Source organism: Sus scrofa, chromosome 14, assembly GCF_000003025.6.
Source record: "Sus scrofa isolate TJ Tabasco breed Duroc chromosome 14, Sscrofa11.1, whole genome shotgun sequence".
Lineage (NCBI taxonomy): Eukaryota > Metazoa > Chordata > Mammalia > Artiodactyla > Suidae > Sus > Sus scrofa.
The window spans coordinates 132,273,909-132,294,602 of NC_010456.5; the positions used below are offsets into that span (position 1 = coordinate 132,273,909).

The following is a 20,694-nucleotide window of genomic DNA, read 5'->3' on the forward strand; positions in this document are numbered from 1 at the left end:
GGTGTTGCAACAAGCTGTGGGGTAGGTTATTGATGTGGCTCAGATCCGGTGTTGCCATGGCTGTGCCGTAGGCTGGCAGCTGTAGCTCTGATTAAACCCCTAGCCTGGGAACTTCCATGAGCCGCAGGTGCAGCTGGAAAAAAAAGAGAGAGAAAAAAAAAAGAGAAGGTCCTAGAAAGGCCAGGGTGACGAGCAGGCACCCCTCCCTCTGAGCAAGCCAAGGCCCCCAGCACCTCAGCCCCTGCAGCCCTGCTGGCCTGGGCCCCAGGGGGAGGGAGGAGATCAGGTTGCAGCGGCTGGGCTATATAGCCCCAGCCTCCAGGGCCAGGCTCACTGCTGAGGCTAGGGCCAGGCTGCTGAGATGAAGCTGGGCAGCGCCATCCCCTGGGCCTTGCTGCTCAGTACAGGTGAGGCGGGCCCCGCCCTTGCTCCTGGCCCCTCTCTGCTTCCTCTGCAGCTCAGGGGGTCTGTGCAGGGTGCTTGGTGCAGACCCAGAAGCTCTGGGGGTGACAGTCTGCAAGGCACACCCTTCCAACAAGACACCTGCCTCATGCTGAGTGGGGAGGAGGGGGCCAACGGCCTGGCCATGACCCTGGGTTTGGAAACCCTTTCTGGGCCCCCTGTCCTTGGGTTCCCCTGGGCTCCCTGCCCTCCCTGCCCCCTCCCTCCTGCCTTAGCACAAGTCCCAAGATGCCCTGGGGGGCAGCCAGGGCTCAGCCCAGACCTGGATGAGGAAGTGAAGCAGAGGGGCTTGGGCTTTGGGGTGTTCTCAGCGGGGTGACTGTGTGGGTGCTGGAGGGGGTCCCTGGCTTGACCTGAGGGCCAGGGGCATCCGAGGGGGAAGCGGGGCCCTGGAGAAGCCCCCCACAGGTGGACATGCTCTGCCTCTGCCCAAGGATGAGACTTGGCAGCAAGACATGCTGAGGAATGAGGAGTGGGAAGCAGCAGCTCCCAGCAGGGGCTGAGGCTGTGCTGACAGGGACAGTCCCTCCCCTGCAGGGGGCTGGGCGCTGGGACCGCCTGGACCCCCCCAGGGAGACCCGCTCTGATTGTGGATGCTGGGAGGGGCACGGGTGCCCATTCTTCAGGGAAGCGTCTGTCTGCGGCTCCCTGCTGCTCTCTGTGCAGTTGTCCCCCTCATCCTCTGCCCCCTTTTCTGCTCAGGCGCCTCTTCTCATCTGTCCTCACTCTCCTCCCTCCTCCCCCTCCCCCGCTCACCTTTGCCCTTTGCACTCAGCTCAGGGGCTGCCCCCTCCCCAGGCTCTCCTCCTCCTCCCTGTCCCTGTCCTCCCCCCTCAGGCAGAGGACTGTGGGTGGTGACAGGAGTCGTGGGCGGCCGAGGGGAAGGGCAGGTTCGGGCTGTCAGTGTGTGAGCTCAGGTCCCTGTCGGCCTCCATTCCAGGCTCGTGGGCTGAGGACCTGCCTCTCCCCCTGGTACAGGGTGGGCCGTTCTCCTGGGCAAGTCTGTGGGCAGCTTGTAGGGAGCAGTGGGTCCATCAGAGTCCTTCCTGCACCTGCTATTCCTCAAGCACCTTCAGTTCAAATCATCACTATGCAAAGGTGCTACATTTTGGGGGGACATGTCCTGAACTTCTCAAGGGAAACATGTTCTCTGTGTTTCTGGCCTGGACCTAAAATTTAGACACGAGGAGTTCATTGCAGATGAGGCACTGGTCCAGAAATGTCACTTGAAGCAATGGCGAGGTTTTAGGGTTTGAACTTGAAGCCCGCTTTCAGGTGAACCTTGATTTAGATCTGCTGGAGGACATGGAGGATATGACAGTGTGGGTGGTTTCTTTTGTGGGCACCCCCAACCCCCCCAATCTGACACCACCTCAGGGTCCAGGAAGGGCAGCTGGAGATGGTTTCCCAGTGTCGTGGTTGACATTTGTGGTCAAATAGTTTCCAGAGCATTTGTGGATTTCTATTTACTGAGGAAAGAAATATCATCTAGTTTGTGAAATAAACAGAATATCTTAAAAATTGACAGTGGGAGTTCCCGTTGTGTCACAGCAGGTTAGGAACCAGACTAGCATCCATGAGGTTGTGGGTTCAAGTCACTGTGGCTGTGGCATAGGCTGGCAGCTGCAGCTCCAACTCATCCCCTAGCCCAGTAAATCCCATATGCCATGGGTGCAGGCCTAAAAAAAAGAAAAGTTGCCAGTGGCGGGCAAATGTGGTGGAGAGCCTCCCGGGGCTGGGCACTGAGCCCTGGGTGTGTGGATTATCCTCCAGAACCCGAAGAAACATTTGCTGCTACTGTTCTCGCTAGTGGTGTTATTTCCCTTTTATACATAAAGGGATTGAAGCTGTGGAAGAGGAAACTCACGTAGAGCCATCCAGCTCTCATGCCCACAGGTCCCAGGGCCACCTGCCTCGGAGCTCGGCTGTGCCCATTTGTCATGTCATGGACACAAGCCACAGGGCAGGTCAGCCCTTAGAGGCTGCGTGATTGAGCTCACAGTCCTGGACCTTAGCGCCTAACCCAGGTCCCTGAGAGAGTAAAACTTCTGTAAATTAGGATGGTTCATTTCTTATCAGTTCAAAATTTTTTTCAATGTGTTTTCTCCAACTTCAGATTCATCACTGGTCTTATTAGAGAATGTACAAGAAATATTTGGGTCATAGTGTGTTGACCCACACTCACGGTTTGACCAGGTCTGAGGTTTCTAGGGAAAAGGGTCCTTTGGTGCTGGGACCAGAAGTTCCTAGACTAAGCGGATGAGTCAGTCCCTTCCAGAACACTGACTTTTCCAACTCTGGCTCCAAGAGGGAAGGTAGCCTTAAACTGGGAAGAACTGGAGAAACAAGGACGTCAAGCTGAACGAGCGAGTCTTGGAAGACCCCCTGCCCACCCTTCCCCTGTGAGACCAGGCCGGTCCCCGGGATGAGGACAGTGACGGCTCCTCCTGCTCAGCCCCATCCCTGGCGCTCAGCTCCTCTGCACAGCGGTGTGCATTTTGCATTCTCTGATCTGACTTGTCTGTAACTGCCCGCTGTCATGGTGTTTTTCTGTTTTGGTGTCTTTCAGCCACACTGGTTTCAACTGCACGGATCAATGGTAAGTGCTGACAATGCTACGTCCCCACGTCCCCTCCTCACACAGAGATGTGCTCGGAGCTGGAACACACACGGCTGCTCCACAAGGGAATCCAATGTACCAGGAACCCGTTTGGCCAAAAGACCGTGGTTTTCCCCACCTAGCAGTCTGCTTCGGTCTTAACCATCCCTAAGCCCACCTCCCCAGGCCTCTGAAGACCCCGACCTGCCCCCCTCCCGAGCCAGCAGCAGCTCAGAGGGAAAGGAGAAGGAGCCTGGTCTCCGCAGCGCAGGCGTCACGGGGGAGGGAGCCCCCCAAGTGGCTGGACTCAGGAGGCCGAGGGGCGGCACCACATTCAGGGTCAGAAATGGGACCTCGAGGGAGAGGACAGGGGTCATGGTGAGGGGTCGGGGCAGAGGGCGGGGGCGTCTCCTGTCGGGGCAGGAGGAGGCAGAGTGGGGGTGCACCTGGTGTCCCAGGTCCAGGCCTGGCTGAGCCCCTCAGCGCCTGAGCTCCACAGGGACCCCAGGCCTGGGGCAGTGCCCTCTGTCTCCTCACTCCCAGATGTGAGCTGGGGCATCGCTGAGCAGGCGCTGCAGCCCCTCCGTGCAGGTCCCCACAGTGAGTGGGGCTCCGGCTCTGAGAGGTCAGGGTCCTTTGAGGCAGGAGACTCGCTTCCTGCTCTTTCTCAGGCTGCAGGAGGATGCCCTGCAGGGGGCCAGGCTGAGGGCTCTGTCTCCATGGGCTCACCTCCCATTGGAGACACTGTTGATGATAGATATTGATTTGGTGAAGAGGTGTTACTTTTTTTCACTTGTGCAAATAAATTGTAGTGATGAGTATGAGTCCCTTTAAAATCTCTGAAAGAGTAAATCATACAAACCGCCTTTTGGTGCTTCCTCACGCCTGGACCATGGCTGCTGGGTTGTGATGGAGCAAATAGGGAACTTAGCAAGATTACTCACGGTGCAGGGCCCACGGATAGCTCCGTCTCTCATGCGCCTGGTGCTGCTTCTCGCACCTGACGCCTTCTGCTGTCTTAGGCCCTGATGAATGTGGGCGCGTCATCAAGGACACATCGGGAAGCATCTCCAACACTGACAGGCAGAAGAATCTGTGCACCTGGACCATCCTGATGAAACCTGATCAGAAGTCCGAATGGCAATACCGTATCTCAAGTGAGTGCTCAGGACGTGAGTTCTCTTGGCTGAGGTTGTAGTTTTGTGGGAAGGGGTCCCTTTTCACCATCTCCAGTTCACCTCTGAAGCTTCCAGTACACACCTCCAAACACATCCTGACTCCTGCTAACTTTCAATGGCCCCCCGCCTCTTAAATGGACCTTCACGTCCTTTCATGAAACCGCTGGATCACCCTTTCCTTCTGTACCCACCCCCTGAGCTGAGCCATCACACTGAGCTGAGGATCCAGCACCCTGTGGGGCAGCTCCGAGCCTTTGCTCCCACGGTCCCCTCGGCCTGGAATCATCCCCCACCTCTTCCAGACTCACCTGCCAGCTGCTCAGGGCCTCATTTCCTATTTCAGGATTTCACTCAAGGATAAATATTTCCATCACACCTGATACCCCATTTCTTCTAATGTTTTGGTTGGTCTTTTTTGAGGCCATACTTGCAGCATGTGGAAGTTCCCAGGTGACAGCACCATGGGGTCTGAGCCGCATCTGTGACCTACACCACAGCTCACAGCAACCCCTGTTCCTTAACACACTGAGCGAGGCCAGGGATCGAACCTGTGTCCTCATGGATACTAGTGGGGTTTGTCACCCCTGAGCCACAGTGGGAATTCCTTGATACCCCGTTTCTGACTCTGTCCACAGGACAGATCTCTCTGATTTGTCCCCATTCATGACCCCATGCCAAACTCTGGGTGGAATTCACAGCATACTCTCCTGCCCATGTCTCTGACTCTCCCAGAATGGGGTCGATTTTTCTAACTAATGAGTGAATGAATGACAGAAAGAACAGTAAGTGGTTGAAAGAGTGAATGATACATATGTACACATACATACATGTGAATCCAGATCGCAAAGTCCATATGGCAATACCATATTGCCATAATTAATTAACGTATGTATGTATATATTAATTTTTTTGGCTCCACGTGCACACACGGGAGTTCCCAGGCCAGGGATTGAAAAAAAGAGTGAATGAAATGATACGGCCACAGAAGGACTTTCCATGATAGCAATAGTTCCAGCATTTCTTTCTTTCTTTCTTTCTTCCTTCCTTCCTTCCTTCCTTTTTTTTTTTTTTTTTTTGTCTTTTTGCCTTTTCTAGGGCCACTCCCACAGCATATGGAGGTTCCCAGGCTAGGGGTCGAATTGGAGCTGTAGCCACAGCCACAGCAACACCAGATCCAAGCTGTGTCTGCAACCCACACCACAGCTCACGGCATCGCCAGATCCTTAACCCACTGAGCAAGGCCAGGGATCAAACCTGCAACCTCATGGTTCCTAGTCGGATTCGTTGACCACTGAGCCATGACAGGAACTCCTCCAGCATTTCTATAGCAGATTAGTCTTCACAGATTTTAACGCGGGAGCCACATTTCCATCAATGGCAGACCGAGTGACACACAGCTCACAGCAGTGGCTCTGATGAGTGATCTTATCTTGTGACTGAGACCCTTCCCCTCCAGACCTTCCACAGGGCAGGACCCCCACCAGGCTCAGGGGCTGCTCGGCAGCATGAGGACAACTAGAGATGCTGCCTCACAGCAGGGCTGACACCGTCTCCCCAGACCACATCAGGGGGAGGGGGTCAGGCATTTCCTGCATCACCATTTCTAGAAGGGGCAAAGCGATGGGTTATTCTGAAAATTTGCCCCTCTTTTTTTGGTGCCTTGACTTTTGCAAAGACTGATTTTGGATCTGACCATCCTTGGCTCCAAGGAAGGAATCAGTCTGTCCCAGAGCAAAGTGGCACAAAGTCTGCCAAGAGTGTGACCTGGTGAGACGTCCCTGCCGTGTCCTGCTTTAGCCCAGAGAGGCCCAGGCCCCTCCTGTGTGGGGGACACGCTGGTGGCTAAGTGAGGATGACAGGCTGGGGTCAGGTCTGAGGGGCAGGAGAGAGAGACGGGAGGCCTGAGCAGGAGGGTGACAATCCACGTGCACTTGGCCCAAGGACGTGGAGGTGGACGCCCCTCTCGCCTCTGCTGGTCCTGGAGGCCAAGCTGGGGGGCTGGTCCCCATGTACCCAGGATGCAGGGGGGAACCAGCAGTGGTGTCACATGTCATGTCTGAGGCCCCACCTGACACAGTGGCTGTTGCCCAAGGAAACACTCCACGGGGTGGGCTGTGTTGTGACACTCAAGTGGCCTGAGGGACAGTGACTCTCGATCCCAGTGTCCTGCGTGGGCTTCCCTGAGCCATAAGTGGGGCTGCCCAGGGAATGTGGGAGTCCCCTGCAAGCCCAGGTGGAGGCAAGTCCTCAGGGGGAGGCGGGAGGGTCCTGGGCGACTGTCCCCTCTTCCAAAGGCTGACTCTCCTTCTCTGGAGGCACCAGGCCTGGAAGGTCTGCTGAGCAGAGGGGTGTGACTGTGTCGAGTCCCAGGAGGGGGCAGCTGCCTGCAGGAGGGACCAGGAACCCAAACGCTGATGCTGCCTTTCCCTCTGCCCACCAGCCTCGCCTGCGGGAAGGAGTACGTGGAAGTCTTTGATGGCTTGCTGTCGGGCCCTAGCTATGGAAAGCTGTGTGCAGGTGCAGCGATTGTCTTTTTGTCTACGTCCAATACGATGACTATCAAGTACAACAGAATTTCTGGCAACTCCTCGTCTCCATTTCTAATATATTTCTATGGTAGTTCACCAGGTAGGTAGAATTGGAGGGCCCCTTTTGTGGCCCCCTCCCCTGTCCCTGCATGGCTGTGTGGGAGCTGGGTGTGCGGCTGCCTATATGATGTGAAATAAGGTTGATCGTCCCTGGGTGGGGACGTCCATGTGACCCGTGAGCCTCGGCAGAAACAGACACCAGTTCTACCCCAGCATCTCTGCTTCCCAGATCTTGGAGTGGGGAAGACACGCTAGGAAAATACTTTTACAATTTTTCTTTTCCATCTTATGTCCCCTATTCCTGCCAAATATAAAATTTCCTTTTTTTGATCTTATTATAAAATCTTAGACATTCTTTATGTAATTATTTAGTGTTGCAAAACACAGAGTCTAGTATACAAAATGTATATATTTTGTAGCTATGTGGATATACAGCAGATATATACAGATGTAGCAGAATGTGTATATATACCATATATATATATATATAGGAAGTGTATGTGAAGTTTGTTATATAGATATTTATGCACACAAATCTACATACATGTGTATACATGCATATGTATTTGTGTGTTTGTGTGTCTCTGTATATTACCTGGGCCAAAGCAGACACAGTCCCTCAAAATTATTTCTTTTATATTATTAATGTTAGCTGAACCTTTCCCCACTTATAAAGTGGAAGAAAATGCTTGTTAAAGGGACTTAACTCTAGTTAAGCTGCTCTCCTCACCACAGGATCCGAATATTAGCCTCCTGCCTAAGAGTGGACAAGCAAGTGAAAACAACCTTCCTTAAAGACTCTTCTGGAATCAACTGACCACGAGGAGAGACATCTCCAGGTCACCTGTCTGATCACACCTGCTCTCCCATCCTGCTTTTCCTGCAGCATCCTGTCTCTTCTATGCAAAGGAAATTTTCTTCTTCCTGAGCTTCTGATTCTTGCCAGATCATTTCATATTGCTGTAATCATTTTGAATAAAGCCTCTTTATCTGAGCCTGTGTTTTTTGTTGTTTTATTTATTTACTTACTTGCTTACTTTGAAAATCCTCATTTCACAGTGTTGGAGGCTCAGGCATCAGTGAGAGTGGTTGAAACCCCTCCGAAGGTCTCCAGAGTCAGAGGGCGTCTCACTTATTTGAGGCCCCTCTTGGGGCAGAGATGCTGCCTATTTACTCTTTCCCTCACCTGCCCAAGGAAAACCTCTACACACACACACACACACACACACACACACACACACACACACACACACCAGAGATGTTGGCCCATCTTTCCGCTAAAGCTTCTGGCCGTGTGGTGGACGATAAAGCATATCTGCTGAGATGTGTTCAGTTTCCTCTGATTCCCATGAGCCAATTACAAATTATATCACATTATGGTCACATTAGAGGTTCTGAAAAGAGTAAAACACAAAGCCCATGTTATTTGTGGAATCATCAGTTTCTCCGGGTTGCGTTTTTTTAACGCAGTGAATTTTATCTCATTTATAGTTGCACAATGATCATCACAACCCAATTTCATAGCATTTCCTCCCAAACCCGCAGCCCATCCCCCCAACCTATAAGTTTTTCAAAGTCCGTGAGTCAACGTCTGTTCTGCAAAGTTCGTCGTGTCCTTTTTTTCGATTATACATGTAAGTGACAGCGTATGACGTTGGTGTCTCACTGTCTGACTAACTTCACTTAGCATGTTAATTTCTAGATCCATCCCTGTTACTGCAAATGCCATTATTTCGTTCCTGTTAATGGCTGAGTAATATTCCATTGTGTATATGTACCACATCTTCTTTATCCACTCCTCTGTTGATGGACATTTAGATTGTTCCATGCCTTGGCTATTGTATACAGTGCTGCAATGAACACTGGAGTGCATGTATCTTTTCAAGTCATGGTTTTCTCTGGATAAATCCCTAGGAGTGGGATTGCTGGATCAAATGGTAATTCTATTTTTAGTCTTCTGAGGAATCGCCATACTGATTTTCACTGTGGTTGCACCAGTTTACATTCCCACCAAGAGTGTAATGGGGTTCCCTTTTCTCTGCACCCTCTCCAGCATTTATTGTTTGCAGACTTTTTGATGGGGTTGCATTTTATTAGAGACAGGGGGGGTTGGGAGGATGAAAAGCATTGTGTTCGCCTGAATGACACACCCCCACAACACCGAGGAGACCCTGACCTGCCTCCCGTCATTGTGTTCTCTTTGGAGAGACGGGGGTCTGGGGGTCTCTTCAGAGACTTGGGGCAGGGGGGCATCACCTCCCTCAGGAGCAACAGTTCCAATGTCTGGACCATCCTGATGAGGCCAAGGCAGAAAGTCACGCTGGGATCACCTTTCCTCAAGTGAGTTCTCTGCAGGTGGGTTGTTTTTTTTTTTTCTGAAGATGTAGATTCTAGGAAAGATTCCATCTTGGTCTCCTCCTCTTCACCCTCTACCACCAGCTCAGGCATCTCAACAAAGTCAGACTCCATCTGCCCTTCCTTTTGAAAGCCCATCAATGGACTGGCCTTCAGGATACAGTTTACCCACTTAGTGACATTTTATAAAACCGCTCCCTCTCTAGCCTTTCCTCCCTTCTTCCCTCCCGGCTCCACTCCCTCTCAGTGCTGAGCCATCACGCACTGGGTTTTGGACACAGAAGGCCACCGGGCAGCTCCAAGCCTTTGTCCACAGTGTCCCTTCTGCCAGGAACCTACCCTTCCAGACTCCCCTGGCCACAGTGAGGACTCTCGTGTTAGCATAACATGGTTCAGATTGAGGGCTACCTCTTCCTTTATATCCTCCTGACACCTGCCAGGTACACAGGTGCCTCCACTTGCCCCATCACGTACCTCACGTAAATCTCTAGGTGGTTTTGCTTTGTGGTATCATGTGTTTATTAATTGAGAGGGGAATACGCTTGTGGGGCTCTAACTTTAGGGTCCAGCTTGTCATTCTTAAAGGAATGAGTGAGTGAATGAGCATCAGGACCACAGATGTATTTCCAATGTTCCTAAAAGATATTGCATTTCTCCCCAGTCATCAGCCATGTTCACCAGGGAGTCCCATTTCCTTCCCTTCTAGGCTAACTCAAACAAAGCCCACAAAAGTGGATGGTATAATTTCTAGAATTAGGGTCTCCTGTTCCTCCAGACCTTCTTGGAGGGGGAAATCTATACAAAGTAACTCAGCTGTGCCCTAGGATGGTGTGACCTCGCTCATGGCTGCCACAAAAACAGGGTTTAGACTCTCTACTCAGCTTCGCTTCTATACACTTGAAAAAACAGTGTGGTCAAGAATCAAGACTGGGAAACAAGCAGAGGAGCCTGAGGTAGAAGCAGCCAGGCATTTCCCATAGGTTATATAATTTCTTAAGGGTTCAGAGGATGGACTGCTCTGAAAATGTCCCTGCAGTGGCCTTTTGCCGTAATTAAAGCTTCCCGGCTCTTGCTGTCCTTGCCTCTGAGGAGGCTCAGGCTGGCTGATAGTAAACCTAGTACAGCAGGTCCTGGTGTGTGGGTTCCTGCTGGATGCATCCCCATTTCTCACTGTGTCCCATAGAGCCTCTATCCTGCCTCCTATGAGCAGGAAACGGCTGTGGCCAAGCGAGGATGAAGGAGGGAAATCGGGGGTTAAGAGCAGAGGGGCCCTGAGGGCCAGAGAGAGAAGTGGAGGGACCTCCCTAGGACGAGGAGAAGGCTACCGGCTCCTTGTCTCACCCTCGACGGAATGGACACCACGTGTGCCTCTGGCCCTGGTCTTGGAGGACGAGCTTGGCTGCTGGAGCCTCCGCCCACCTGCCAGGGCAGCACTAGGCAGAAGCCAAGGAGTGGCAGCTACATGCTCATATCAGGAGGGACTTGATTCTGAGGACAGAACAATAGAAAATTTTCTTTTCTGCAGGAACATTCATCCATCTCAACCATTCACCAGTTTTTCCTGGGTCCTCCTTCTCATGGGCAGCACTTTTCAGGGATGTCATGGTAAATACAGCACCAGCCTCAATGGGTGTGTTGCATGGGTCCCCCCTGGCATCTACCTAGAGAAAACAATTCATGGTAAACAGTTCACCAGGAAGTACCTTGATCAGCAGGAGGGAGCAGGGAAAGGATGGAGGAATGGCAGGTAGGTGATAAATGGAAGGCTGGTGAGCCTGCAAGGGCATGGCTGCCTGGAGCACAGTCCCAGAGGGAGATTTCAGGCAGCCATGCACACCCCAGAATCTTCACACCTCCAGGGCGATGGCCTCCGACCTGTCCCAGGAAAGGCTGTGGCTTTCACTCATACGAAAGGAAAGCCCTCAGCCACACTGACGCAGGTCATAGTCATGAGACCTGCAGGGAGTCCCCTGTTATGTCATGGGTTGGGGGATCACAATGCATCTGCTAAGACCCCTCAGAGGGTCCGTGAAAAACATCAGCCCAGGGTCAATTTTCAGAGTTGCTTCAGCTTTGATTCTACTTGGACACATCTGTGCTTTGGGTCTAAGCTTCCTTCTCCTTCTCACAGATGCCCCACCCCAGCCCACAGTCTGGCCAGGTGAGTCTCCAGCATCCTTTCTCAGAATGTCCCTTCTCTCCTGCCCTTTCCCCCGTAAGAGAACCTGTCCATGCACTTTTTCTGCAGTCCTTTCTGGACACATGGCTTATTCTCCTGTGGGCAATGTCCACGCCCTGTAGGGGCTTCTTATCCAGACATCAATTAAATCTCACAGGGCCTTGGACAGTATATCCTTGGCATTGGCTTTCTGCAGGGGAACAAGGGACCGAAACGCTGACTTCCTAGAGCTGCCCCAAGCATTCCCCCACCCTTTTAAAAACATATATTGTAATTTACTCAGTCTTCGTTTAAATTAAAATTTAACATTTTAATTTAATTTTTTTTTTTTGGTCTTTTGTCTTAGGGCTGCACTCACGGCATATGGAGGTTCCCAGGCTAGGGGTCGAATCAGAGCTGTAGCTGCCAGCCTACACCACAGCCACAGCAATGCCAGATCCTTAACCCACTGAGCGAGGCCAGGTATTGAACCTACAACCTCATGGTTCCTAGTCTGATTCATTTCCACTGTGCCACTACAGGAACTCCTAATTTTTATTTTATATTGGAGTAGAGTTGATTTACAATGTCGTGGTATTTTCAAGTGTGAAGCACGTGATTCAGTTGTACATATATCCATCCTTTTTCAGATTCTTTTCTGATATACGGTATCATAGAATATTAATTAGAGTTCCCTGTGCTATGCAGCAAGTCTTTTTGACTATTTTTTATAGTAGTCGGTATATGTTAATCCAAACTCTTGACTTATCCCTCTCCCCACCTTTCCTCTTTGGTAACCACAAGTTTGTTTTTTGAAGTCTGTGAATCTCTTTCTGTTGTGTAAGTAAGTTCATTTCTATCGCTTTTTTAGATTCCACATAACTAATATCATGTGCTATTTGTCTTTCTCTGTCTGACTTATTTCACTTAGTATGATCATCTCTAAGTCCATCCATGTTGCTGCAAATAGCATTACTTTATTCTTTTTATGGCTGAGTAATATTCCATTGTATATGTATCACATCTTCTTTATCCTTTCCTCTGTTGATGGACACTTAGGTTGCTTCCATGTCTTGATGATTGTGAATAGCGCTACAATGAATATTGGGGTGCATGTACCTTTTCAAGGTTTTCTCCAGATATATGCCCAGGAGTGGGTCTGCTTGATCATATGGTAGTTCTATTTTTAGTTTTTTAAGGTGCCTCCGTGCTATTCTCCATAGTGGTTGTACCAATTTATATTCCCACCAACAGTGTAGGAGGGTTCCTGTTCTCCACACCCTCTCAAGTATTTATTGTTTATAGAGCTTTTGATGATGGCCATTCTGACTGGTATGAGGTGGTATCTCATTCTAGTTTTGATTTACATTTCTCTAATAATTAGCAAAGTTGAGCACCTTTTCATGCACTTTTTGGCCATCTACATGTCTTCTTTGGAGACATGTCTATCTAATCTTCTGCCCCTTTTTTGATGGGGTTGTCTTTTTTTTTTTTTTTTAATATTGAGCTGCATGAGCTCTTTGTATATTTTAGAGATTAATCCCTTGCTGGTTGCTTCACTTGCAAACATTTTCTCCCATTCTGTGAGTTTTCTTTTCATTTTATTTATGGTTTCCTTTGCTGTGCAAAAGATTTTAAATTTAATTGAGTTCCATTTATTTTTTTCATTACTCCAGGAGGTGGATCCAAAAAGATATTGCCGTGATTTATATCAAAGAGGGTTCTACTTGTGTTTTCCTCTAGGAGTTTTATAGTATCTGATCTTACATCTATTCAGATTTTTAATCCATTTTGAGTTTATTTTTTGAATGGTGTTAAGGAATGTTCTAATTTCATTCTTTTGCAAGTAGCTAGCTGTCCAGTTTTCCAGGCACCTCTTATTGAAGAGACTGTCTTTTCTCCATCATATATTCTTGCTTCCTTTGTTGTAGACTGACATAGGTGCATGGGTTCATTTCTGGGCTTCGTATTCTGTTCCATCGATCTACATTTCTGTTCTTGAGGTATGCTTCCTAAGTTGAGTCCATACGACTGTCCATTCAGCAATCTAGTGGTGGAGCTGGCGATACCAGCTTGAATGTAAAGAAAGAGATTTCACTCAGGTTGAGCCTTTCCTGGTAACTTTGATTCACACCCCTTTGAATCTGTAGGGTTGGCCAAAATCCACAGTCTTCAATCCCAGCTTTGGCTTTATCTTCTTCATAACATCTTTTGGTTCCTTTCCTTCAACTGAAGAGACTAAAAACCTTCTTTTACCTAAATCTCCATTTGGGGAGTTCCAGTCTTGGCTTAAGAGAAACGAATCTGACCAGCATCCATGAGGACGCGGGTTTGATCCCTGGCCTCACTCAGTCGGTTAAGGATCTGGCACTGCCGTGAGCTGTGGTGTAGGTCAGAGATGAGGCTCGGATCTTGCGTTACTGTGGCTGTGGTGTAGGCTGGCCGCTGTAGCTCCAGTTTGACCCCTAGCCTGGGAACCGCCATGTGCTGTGAGTGTGGCCCTAAAAAGACAAAAAAATAAATAAATAAAATAAAATAAATCACCATTTGGATTCTCCTCGAAACTTAAGTTTTGTTAATTCAGGCAGTCAGCATGAATGATATTCATACATGTCTGGGCTTTTCAGAATCTACTGTGTCCATCCCCTAAACCTGCTCTGGAGCAAGAAACCACAGATAACTCTAGGCATGTTCACTAGATAAGACTTTGTAATAAATTAATTAATTAATAATTTTTTTTAAAGACCTTTGTGTTTGAATGGACGAAAAGTTAACTCAATCTACCCTTTGGTCTCCTGCCACCTCCTGCTGTCACTGTCCTTCAGAGAGAATGCAGAAGAAAAAGATTTGTTCCTCTGGTCATTTTGGATAAAAATAACTATTTCAGTTGTTCCATGGAGAACTGCGACCGTATTAGAAAGACAATCAGGTAACACTTCTACAAAGGTTTGTTTATTAAAGAATCTTTCACATTGAGAACAATCCCCAAAATGATCTTTATGGCACAGAGGCAATATCTGGTGACAAACATGTTGAGAACTAGCCCGTTTAGCCAGTTATAGTGTAAGTAGGAATGGTCAAGGCTCTGAGAAGTCCTGCAGTGAGGAAAAGGATTTACTTTCAACATCAAACTGATGACCTTGGAACTTTAAAATGATCATGTAATATCCTAAAAATGCTTCTTTTTTAATACATTGGTGCCACTGACCAACTCCAACCACAGAGGGTATGTGTCACATTTTTCCACCTGAAACACAGGGCAGGGGTTTCTTATTCCCAGGCCTGGGTGTTTGTGCAGCAGATGCCTACAAATGCAGAGCCCCCCTCAACCTGCCCGCACAACCCCCCCAGGCTGCCCCACCACATCTCACTCCTGTCCCACCCAAGCCTCCACGGAGCCCACACACCCTCAGTCTCATCCTTTCCTGCCCGGTAGGGGCTTTTGTTCTAAATAAGATCATCTTCCCCTTCTTACATGTGAAAGGCATACATGATTCTTAAAAAAAAATAAACTTCAAGACTCTGATTTCTTGGGATAACGCCAGGGCTTCAGAGGAAGATGGGCAATATGATAAATGGGTAAGTTCACTAGGAATCATGGTTTTGAGTTACCAATTTACAACTGACTGAGCCTCTGGCGTTGTCTCTCTCACCTTTGCTGCTGAAAAAATTCTCAGTGTTTGACAAAAATCTCAGTTGCTAGGGAAGGAAGAAAGCTCTGGAAGAGAAAAGGGGGGATGGCAAGTGACCCGCGGGTCACATTTCCTGGAAGAGTCCCTGTGTCCAGCGGAATCTCAGCTCTTCCCAACGCTTAGTCCATGTACCTACCGAAGCCTGCCTTGTGCCAGGAAACAACCAAACAGAACCCGATTGCTGCCCCCTAGCAGCGTCCAGTCCAGTGGGAGGGACCAGGGCAGAGACCAGTCACCTGCATGGTGCCCCATGGGGGCTGGAGCTGCAGAGAGCAGGCAGGCGGGGTGGGGGACGGGCAAAGAGCCTGTGGGAACCCTCCTCCCCCCCTCTTCCCAGCACCACTGCAGGAGCTTAAGGCCTGTGTCCTTCTTGCTGGGACTCTGGTGGCCTTTTCCCAAATGGGGTCAGGGCCCCAACTCGCTCCCTCCTGTCATCAGGAGCCTGCAGCCACATCTGACCCCCTGACCTCTCCATGCCCAGCTCTGCCCTTCTGCCCACAATGCTTCCCAGCCCTGCTGGCCAACAAGACCCTGACATCAGCTGCCCCGTGTAGGTCTGGCCTCAGTTTCCTGAAAGGCCCTCCCTCGCCCTTCCTTCTTCCCCTCCCCCCAGACCGCCAGCTCTGGGTGCTGTCACCTGCCTGGGGACCCCCCTTCCTCCTCTGCTGGGCTCATTCTGATCCTGACCTTCCTCTCCTTTCCAGACCAGCCAGCGGTTGACCTGGTGGAGGAGGCCAGCACCCATGGGAGATACCACAGTGCCACCATCTCTGCTGGCGTCTTCCTGGTCATGGTCTTGGCCGTAGCAGCCTTCGCACTGGGGAGGCGCAGCTGTGCTGCCAGCGGCCAGCCTCTGATCTCTAAGATGTGATGCAGGGAAGGGCGCATGGTGCTCAGAGGCCCCCAGCTCTGGAGTCCCCGGGAGGAAGGAAAAAACAGTGTCTACTGCTCCAAGGTATCTGCAAATATACACTTTCCTTTTGGAATAGCTACTCTATTGAAATTCCAAAGGACTATCTTAAAATGACATTCCCTAGGAGTTCCCATCATGGCTCAGTGGTTAACAAATCTGCCTGGCATCCATGAGGATGCAGGTTCAATCCCTGGCCTTGCTCAGCGGGTTAAGGATCCAGCATTGCCCTGAGATGTGTAGGTTGCAGATGCGGCTCAGATCCCGTGTTGCTGTGGCTGTGGTGTAGGCTGGCAGTTGTAGCTCCGATTTGACCCCTAGCCTGGGAACCTCCATATGCCTTGGGTGGCCCTAAAATAAAACAATGACATTCCCCCAGGACCCTCCTTTTGACTAACTGCACTGCCTTGACCTGTGCCTGTGGTAGCACCGGGCCAGGGAGAAGACACTGCGGAGTGGCTCTGAGCATCAGGGCATGTCCGTCGTGCCTGGGAATGCCAGCCCTGATGGCTGGGGACTCGGGGATCCCCTCCCGCAACCCCGACAGCGATGGAAACGGAAGTCAGAGAGAAGAGACAGCACAGAACACAGGCAAGATCTGGTTAAGGAACGTCAGAGCCACGGTGGGGGCCAGCCTGCTGCCCCCAGTGCCAGGTCTGCTCATCCTCTGTCCTGGTCCCAAGGCTCCGTGACCCCAGGGAGACCTGGCCTCACTCAGAGTTTACCCGCCTTCCTGCATCTGACGCCCTGTGTGCAGCTGTGCAGGGTGTGGGACCCGTGCCGATGCCCAGCTGTTAGAGGAGGAATGGAGGTGACATCTCCAGCCTGCTGGGCCTCGTGGGACCCCGCTGCACCCCCACCTCCCTCCACCTTGACCACTTGCTCAGAGCTCACCACCCCTCGGCTCATCCGCTTAGCAGAAAGGCTGACACCCTTAGACCTCTGTCCAGCGGCCCGGAGACAGAGAGGCAGGGTCTGGGAACCTGCCTTGAGGTGTGTCCTGTCCGCTCCTGGTGACAGATCCTGCCTCCCAGCCCCTCCCAAGGCACCATCGTCTCCCTCACGCCCACTCCTGCCGCCCAAACCCTCCACATGCCGGCGTCACAGGTGCTGTGGCTCTGACTTCCCGCCGTTTTCCTGTTGAGGATCACGTGGCTCTGCTCCCCGTGGGTGCCTGTCACTGTCTGTTTTCAGAAGCTGCTCTATGCAGTTTTCCCTGCAGTGGAGATGTTCTGCCGAAGCCTGTCATTGCTCTCCCTCCCTGGCTTTAAGGAGACAGAACCGTATTCCGACCTCAGACAACAGCAGGGCGGTAGCTGTCTTTTCACCCTGGACACCACCTGATAGGTTCCCAGGAGGATGGAGACAGACACCCCCCCACCCCCGCATGTGGCCGTTCAGCTTGCAGACCTGCTGCGGACGTGGGTACAACCCGGCACAAAATCTATACCCTTTCCTGGAATGTGGAGGCTCAAGCTGAGCATCAAGAAACAATGGCCTAGGAGTTCCCGTCATGGCGCAGTGGTTAACGAATCTGACTAGGAACCATGAGGTTGCGGGTTCGGTCCCCGGCCTTGCTCAGTGGGTTAAGGATCCGGCCTTGCCGTGAGCTGTGGTATAGGTTGCAGACACAGCTCGGATCCTGCGTTGCTGTGGCTCTGGCGTAGGCCGGTGGCTGCAGCTCCGATTCAACCCCTAGCCCGGGAACATCCATATGCCGCAGGAGCGGCCCTAGAAAAGGCAAAAAGACCAAAAAAAAAAAAAAAAAAAAAAAAAGGAAAGAAACAATGGCCTCTGGAAAACATCTGCCTGCAGAGATTAACCACCTGCCAGGATTCACTGCCCTCTGTCATGGGACTCGACCCCCTACCCCTACCCTGACCCTCCCCTCCCCCTCCTTCATGGTTCCTGCCACAAGTTCCAGCCATAAACTCCAACCGCCGGTCCTTTGTAAGCCTGGCATCTCTCACAGTTGGGCTGGTGCCATCTTGAGTTCAGCCCGTCCCCGTCTGATGCCTTCATAAATCGCTCTTGCTTCACCAGCTTGGCTTTGGGTGGTCCTCCCTTGGCAAACCTAACACCACTCCTGCCTGAGGTGACACCCAGTAGCCCTTTGGGTCCTGCCCCTCAGACCTAGTGTGGCCTGGCAAGGTTCTGCCCAAGATGGGGGCTGACTGCTGGAAAGGTTTCGTGGCACCAGGGAGCTTTCAAGCTGGCTGGCTAATCAGGGACAGCCTCGCTTGTGGTCATTTGGACCAGAGGCCATGAGTTCGACATCAGAGTCTCTCCTCATTTGATTTTGGCTGGAACACGAGGTATCAGTCTGTGTGCACGTGGAGAGGCGGCCTATGTGTGTGCCAGCTGGAGGGAAGAGCGCAGCTCAGGGAGCCCACCGCGGTGATCGGACACATTTTCAGAAATTTTACAAGCCTGCTGTTATACACAGCCTTTTTCAGAAATTTAATTGCACAAGTTTACATTCAAGTCCATTTCATTTTGAACGAAGACAATATTTGATCTCATCACTGCCTAATATTTCAGCATCATGTTGCTATCATATTTGTCCCGTGTGACTTACCTTTGTTATAGCTGCCGGTATAAACTCTACACACTGCTGGGCAACAGGATATCTCTTCCCAGCTCCAGTTCAGTGATGTCACACCGAGACCATAAAACCGGCCAAAGTGGGAGTATTTCCACCGTGCATTTCATGCTACAGACCAGGGCTCCCCCAGCTCCTCCTCAGAGCCACTGTTAAATACCACACACCGCCGCTCACGCCGACCAGAAAGGGAGGAAGCCTCTAAAAGGCCTTGGCCGAACCCTCCAGGGGGCTCCACGTGCTCAGATGCCTCAGTGGGATCCCCTCCTGGGAAAAGCATCTGGGTCCCGGGAGGGCTGTTTTGGAAAGTGACCTGGGTGAGGAGATGCCTTGGCAGCACCCTTAGGCCCTCAAGCGCAGGCCCTGGTGAAGCCCAGTGGGCAGGGCTGGGGCTGGGTCTGCCCTGGGCCCTGAGAGGGGCAGCGCCGGGCAGGGCAGGGCAGGGGGCAGGGCTGTGGCACAGAGACCTGGCCCTCATTTCTCTGCCTGAGCCCAGGCCCCGCGCCTCTCCTGCCCTCACTGCCACCCTGAAGTCTGCCGCCTCTCAGCCTGGGGGCAGGAGTCGGGGGGGTCTCTGGCCTGAGGTGACCTCCAGGCGACCGTCCCCTTTCCCTGAGCTCTGCACTTCCTCAGGGACCAAGAGCCTGTCCTGTCCGTGGTCTGGACCCAAGATCAGCCTGTGTGCCAACCGGACAGGAACGTCTGTGCCACAGACTCTCCAGAGGCCCCAGCCCCAGACCGAAGGAGGAGGCGCGGGGGCCTCCACGGCCCTGGGCAAGCGGGGGGCTCGGCAGCCGCTGCTCAGAGCACAGGGGAGGCCGGGCCCGGCTGCCGGCTGAGCTGGGTCTTTGCCCCGAGCTGGAGGAGAGGACAGACGGACAGGCGGAGACAGTTGCCCAGCAGCCTCTACCTGCAGGCCCTGGGGGCTTCCTGGGCGAGGAGGCTGTGAGGGGCCAGACCCTGGACCCACACCAACCTGCCTCCCCCGTGACGGCCTCGGTCCACGGGGCGCGGGGGCCAAGTTGGGCACATGGCCTTCCTGCTGCCGGTCCTCTCTGGAAGGGGTGGCTGAAGGAGAGCTGCCAAAATCTCAGCCGCCTCTGAGACATGATGCCAAAGAGAAACGCAGAGACAGAGTTGGAGGAAACAGAAAAAGTAGCTTTAATTGCCAGACAAAGAGGGGAACAAAGCAGCCTAGTGTCTCAAAGACTGTGTCCCCGCCTTTGGAGCGGGTGGTGAGGAGTCTCACAGAGTTTGAGGAGCAGGGAGGGCTCAGCTCAGGGACATTCTTCTGACGGGTGGGCGCTGAGGTCACTGGGAGTCAGCGTTATCAACCTTCTGGTTCCAACGGTCTGGGGTCTACGTGCCTGTGGGCAGCACCCAGTTGCCTTCTTCCGCCAGTGGGGTTTCAGCACCTGCCAAACAGTGCCAAGGACACGGCTGAGAATATTACCTGTAGTCTGAAGAAGAGCTAACTGAAGGTCCTTGACTTTGTTGAAAGGCTGAATTGCTTTGGGTTTTTTTGTTTTGTTTTGTTTGTTTTGTTTTGCTTTTTGCTTTTTAGGACTGCACCCATGGCAAGTGGAAGTTCTCAGGCTAGGGGTTGCATCAGAGCTACAGCTGCCAGCATACCCCACAGCCACAACAATGCAGGATCCGAGCTGAGTCTGCAACCCACACCACAGCTCACGGCAACGCTGGATCCTTAACCCACTGAGTGATGCCAGGAATCAAACCCACATCCTCATAGATATTAGATTCATTTCCACTGCACCACAGTGGGAACTCCTGAATGGCTGTATAATTTTTACTGCTTTCTTTTTTCTCTATTTTTTTCACTTCTCTGATTAAATGGGTTATTTGACAGAAGATTTTCTACAGATAAACAGGCAGGTGCAGGACATGAGCAGGCGTCCACTGTAGGAAGGCCTCACAGGGTCCTCCTGCTTGGTTACAGGAGGGCTGAGGGTGGCCTGGGGGCCCTGGGGTGGCCTCAAGCTGGGGGTGTGGCTGAGACAGTGAAGTTGCAGGAGCTCCCCTGGGAAACAGACAGACACCTCCCTACAGAGACTGCTCAGTGACTCTGGACAGCCCCCTCCCCTGGGGCTGGGGGAGGGGAGCAGGCTCAGTGGAGGGTCAGGAAGTGCAGG

At 51.7% G+C, this 20,694-nt stretch overlaps 1 protein-coding gene across 1 annotated transcript; it reads left to right on the top strand.

Annotated features, from left to right (window-relative positions):
• Nucleotides 357-7,820, top strand: PSP-II (porcine seminal protein II). The gene is given in 6 exon segments (NM_213836.1): nucleotides 357-407; nucleotides 3,032-3,061; nucleotides 4,084-4,190; nucleotides 4,193-4,218; nucleotides 6,680-6,867; nucleotides 7,563-7,820. Coding segments are annotated over 6 exon segments (411 nt in total). The 5' UTR covers nucleotides 357-361; the 3' UTR covers nucleotides 7,577-7,820.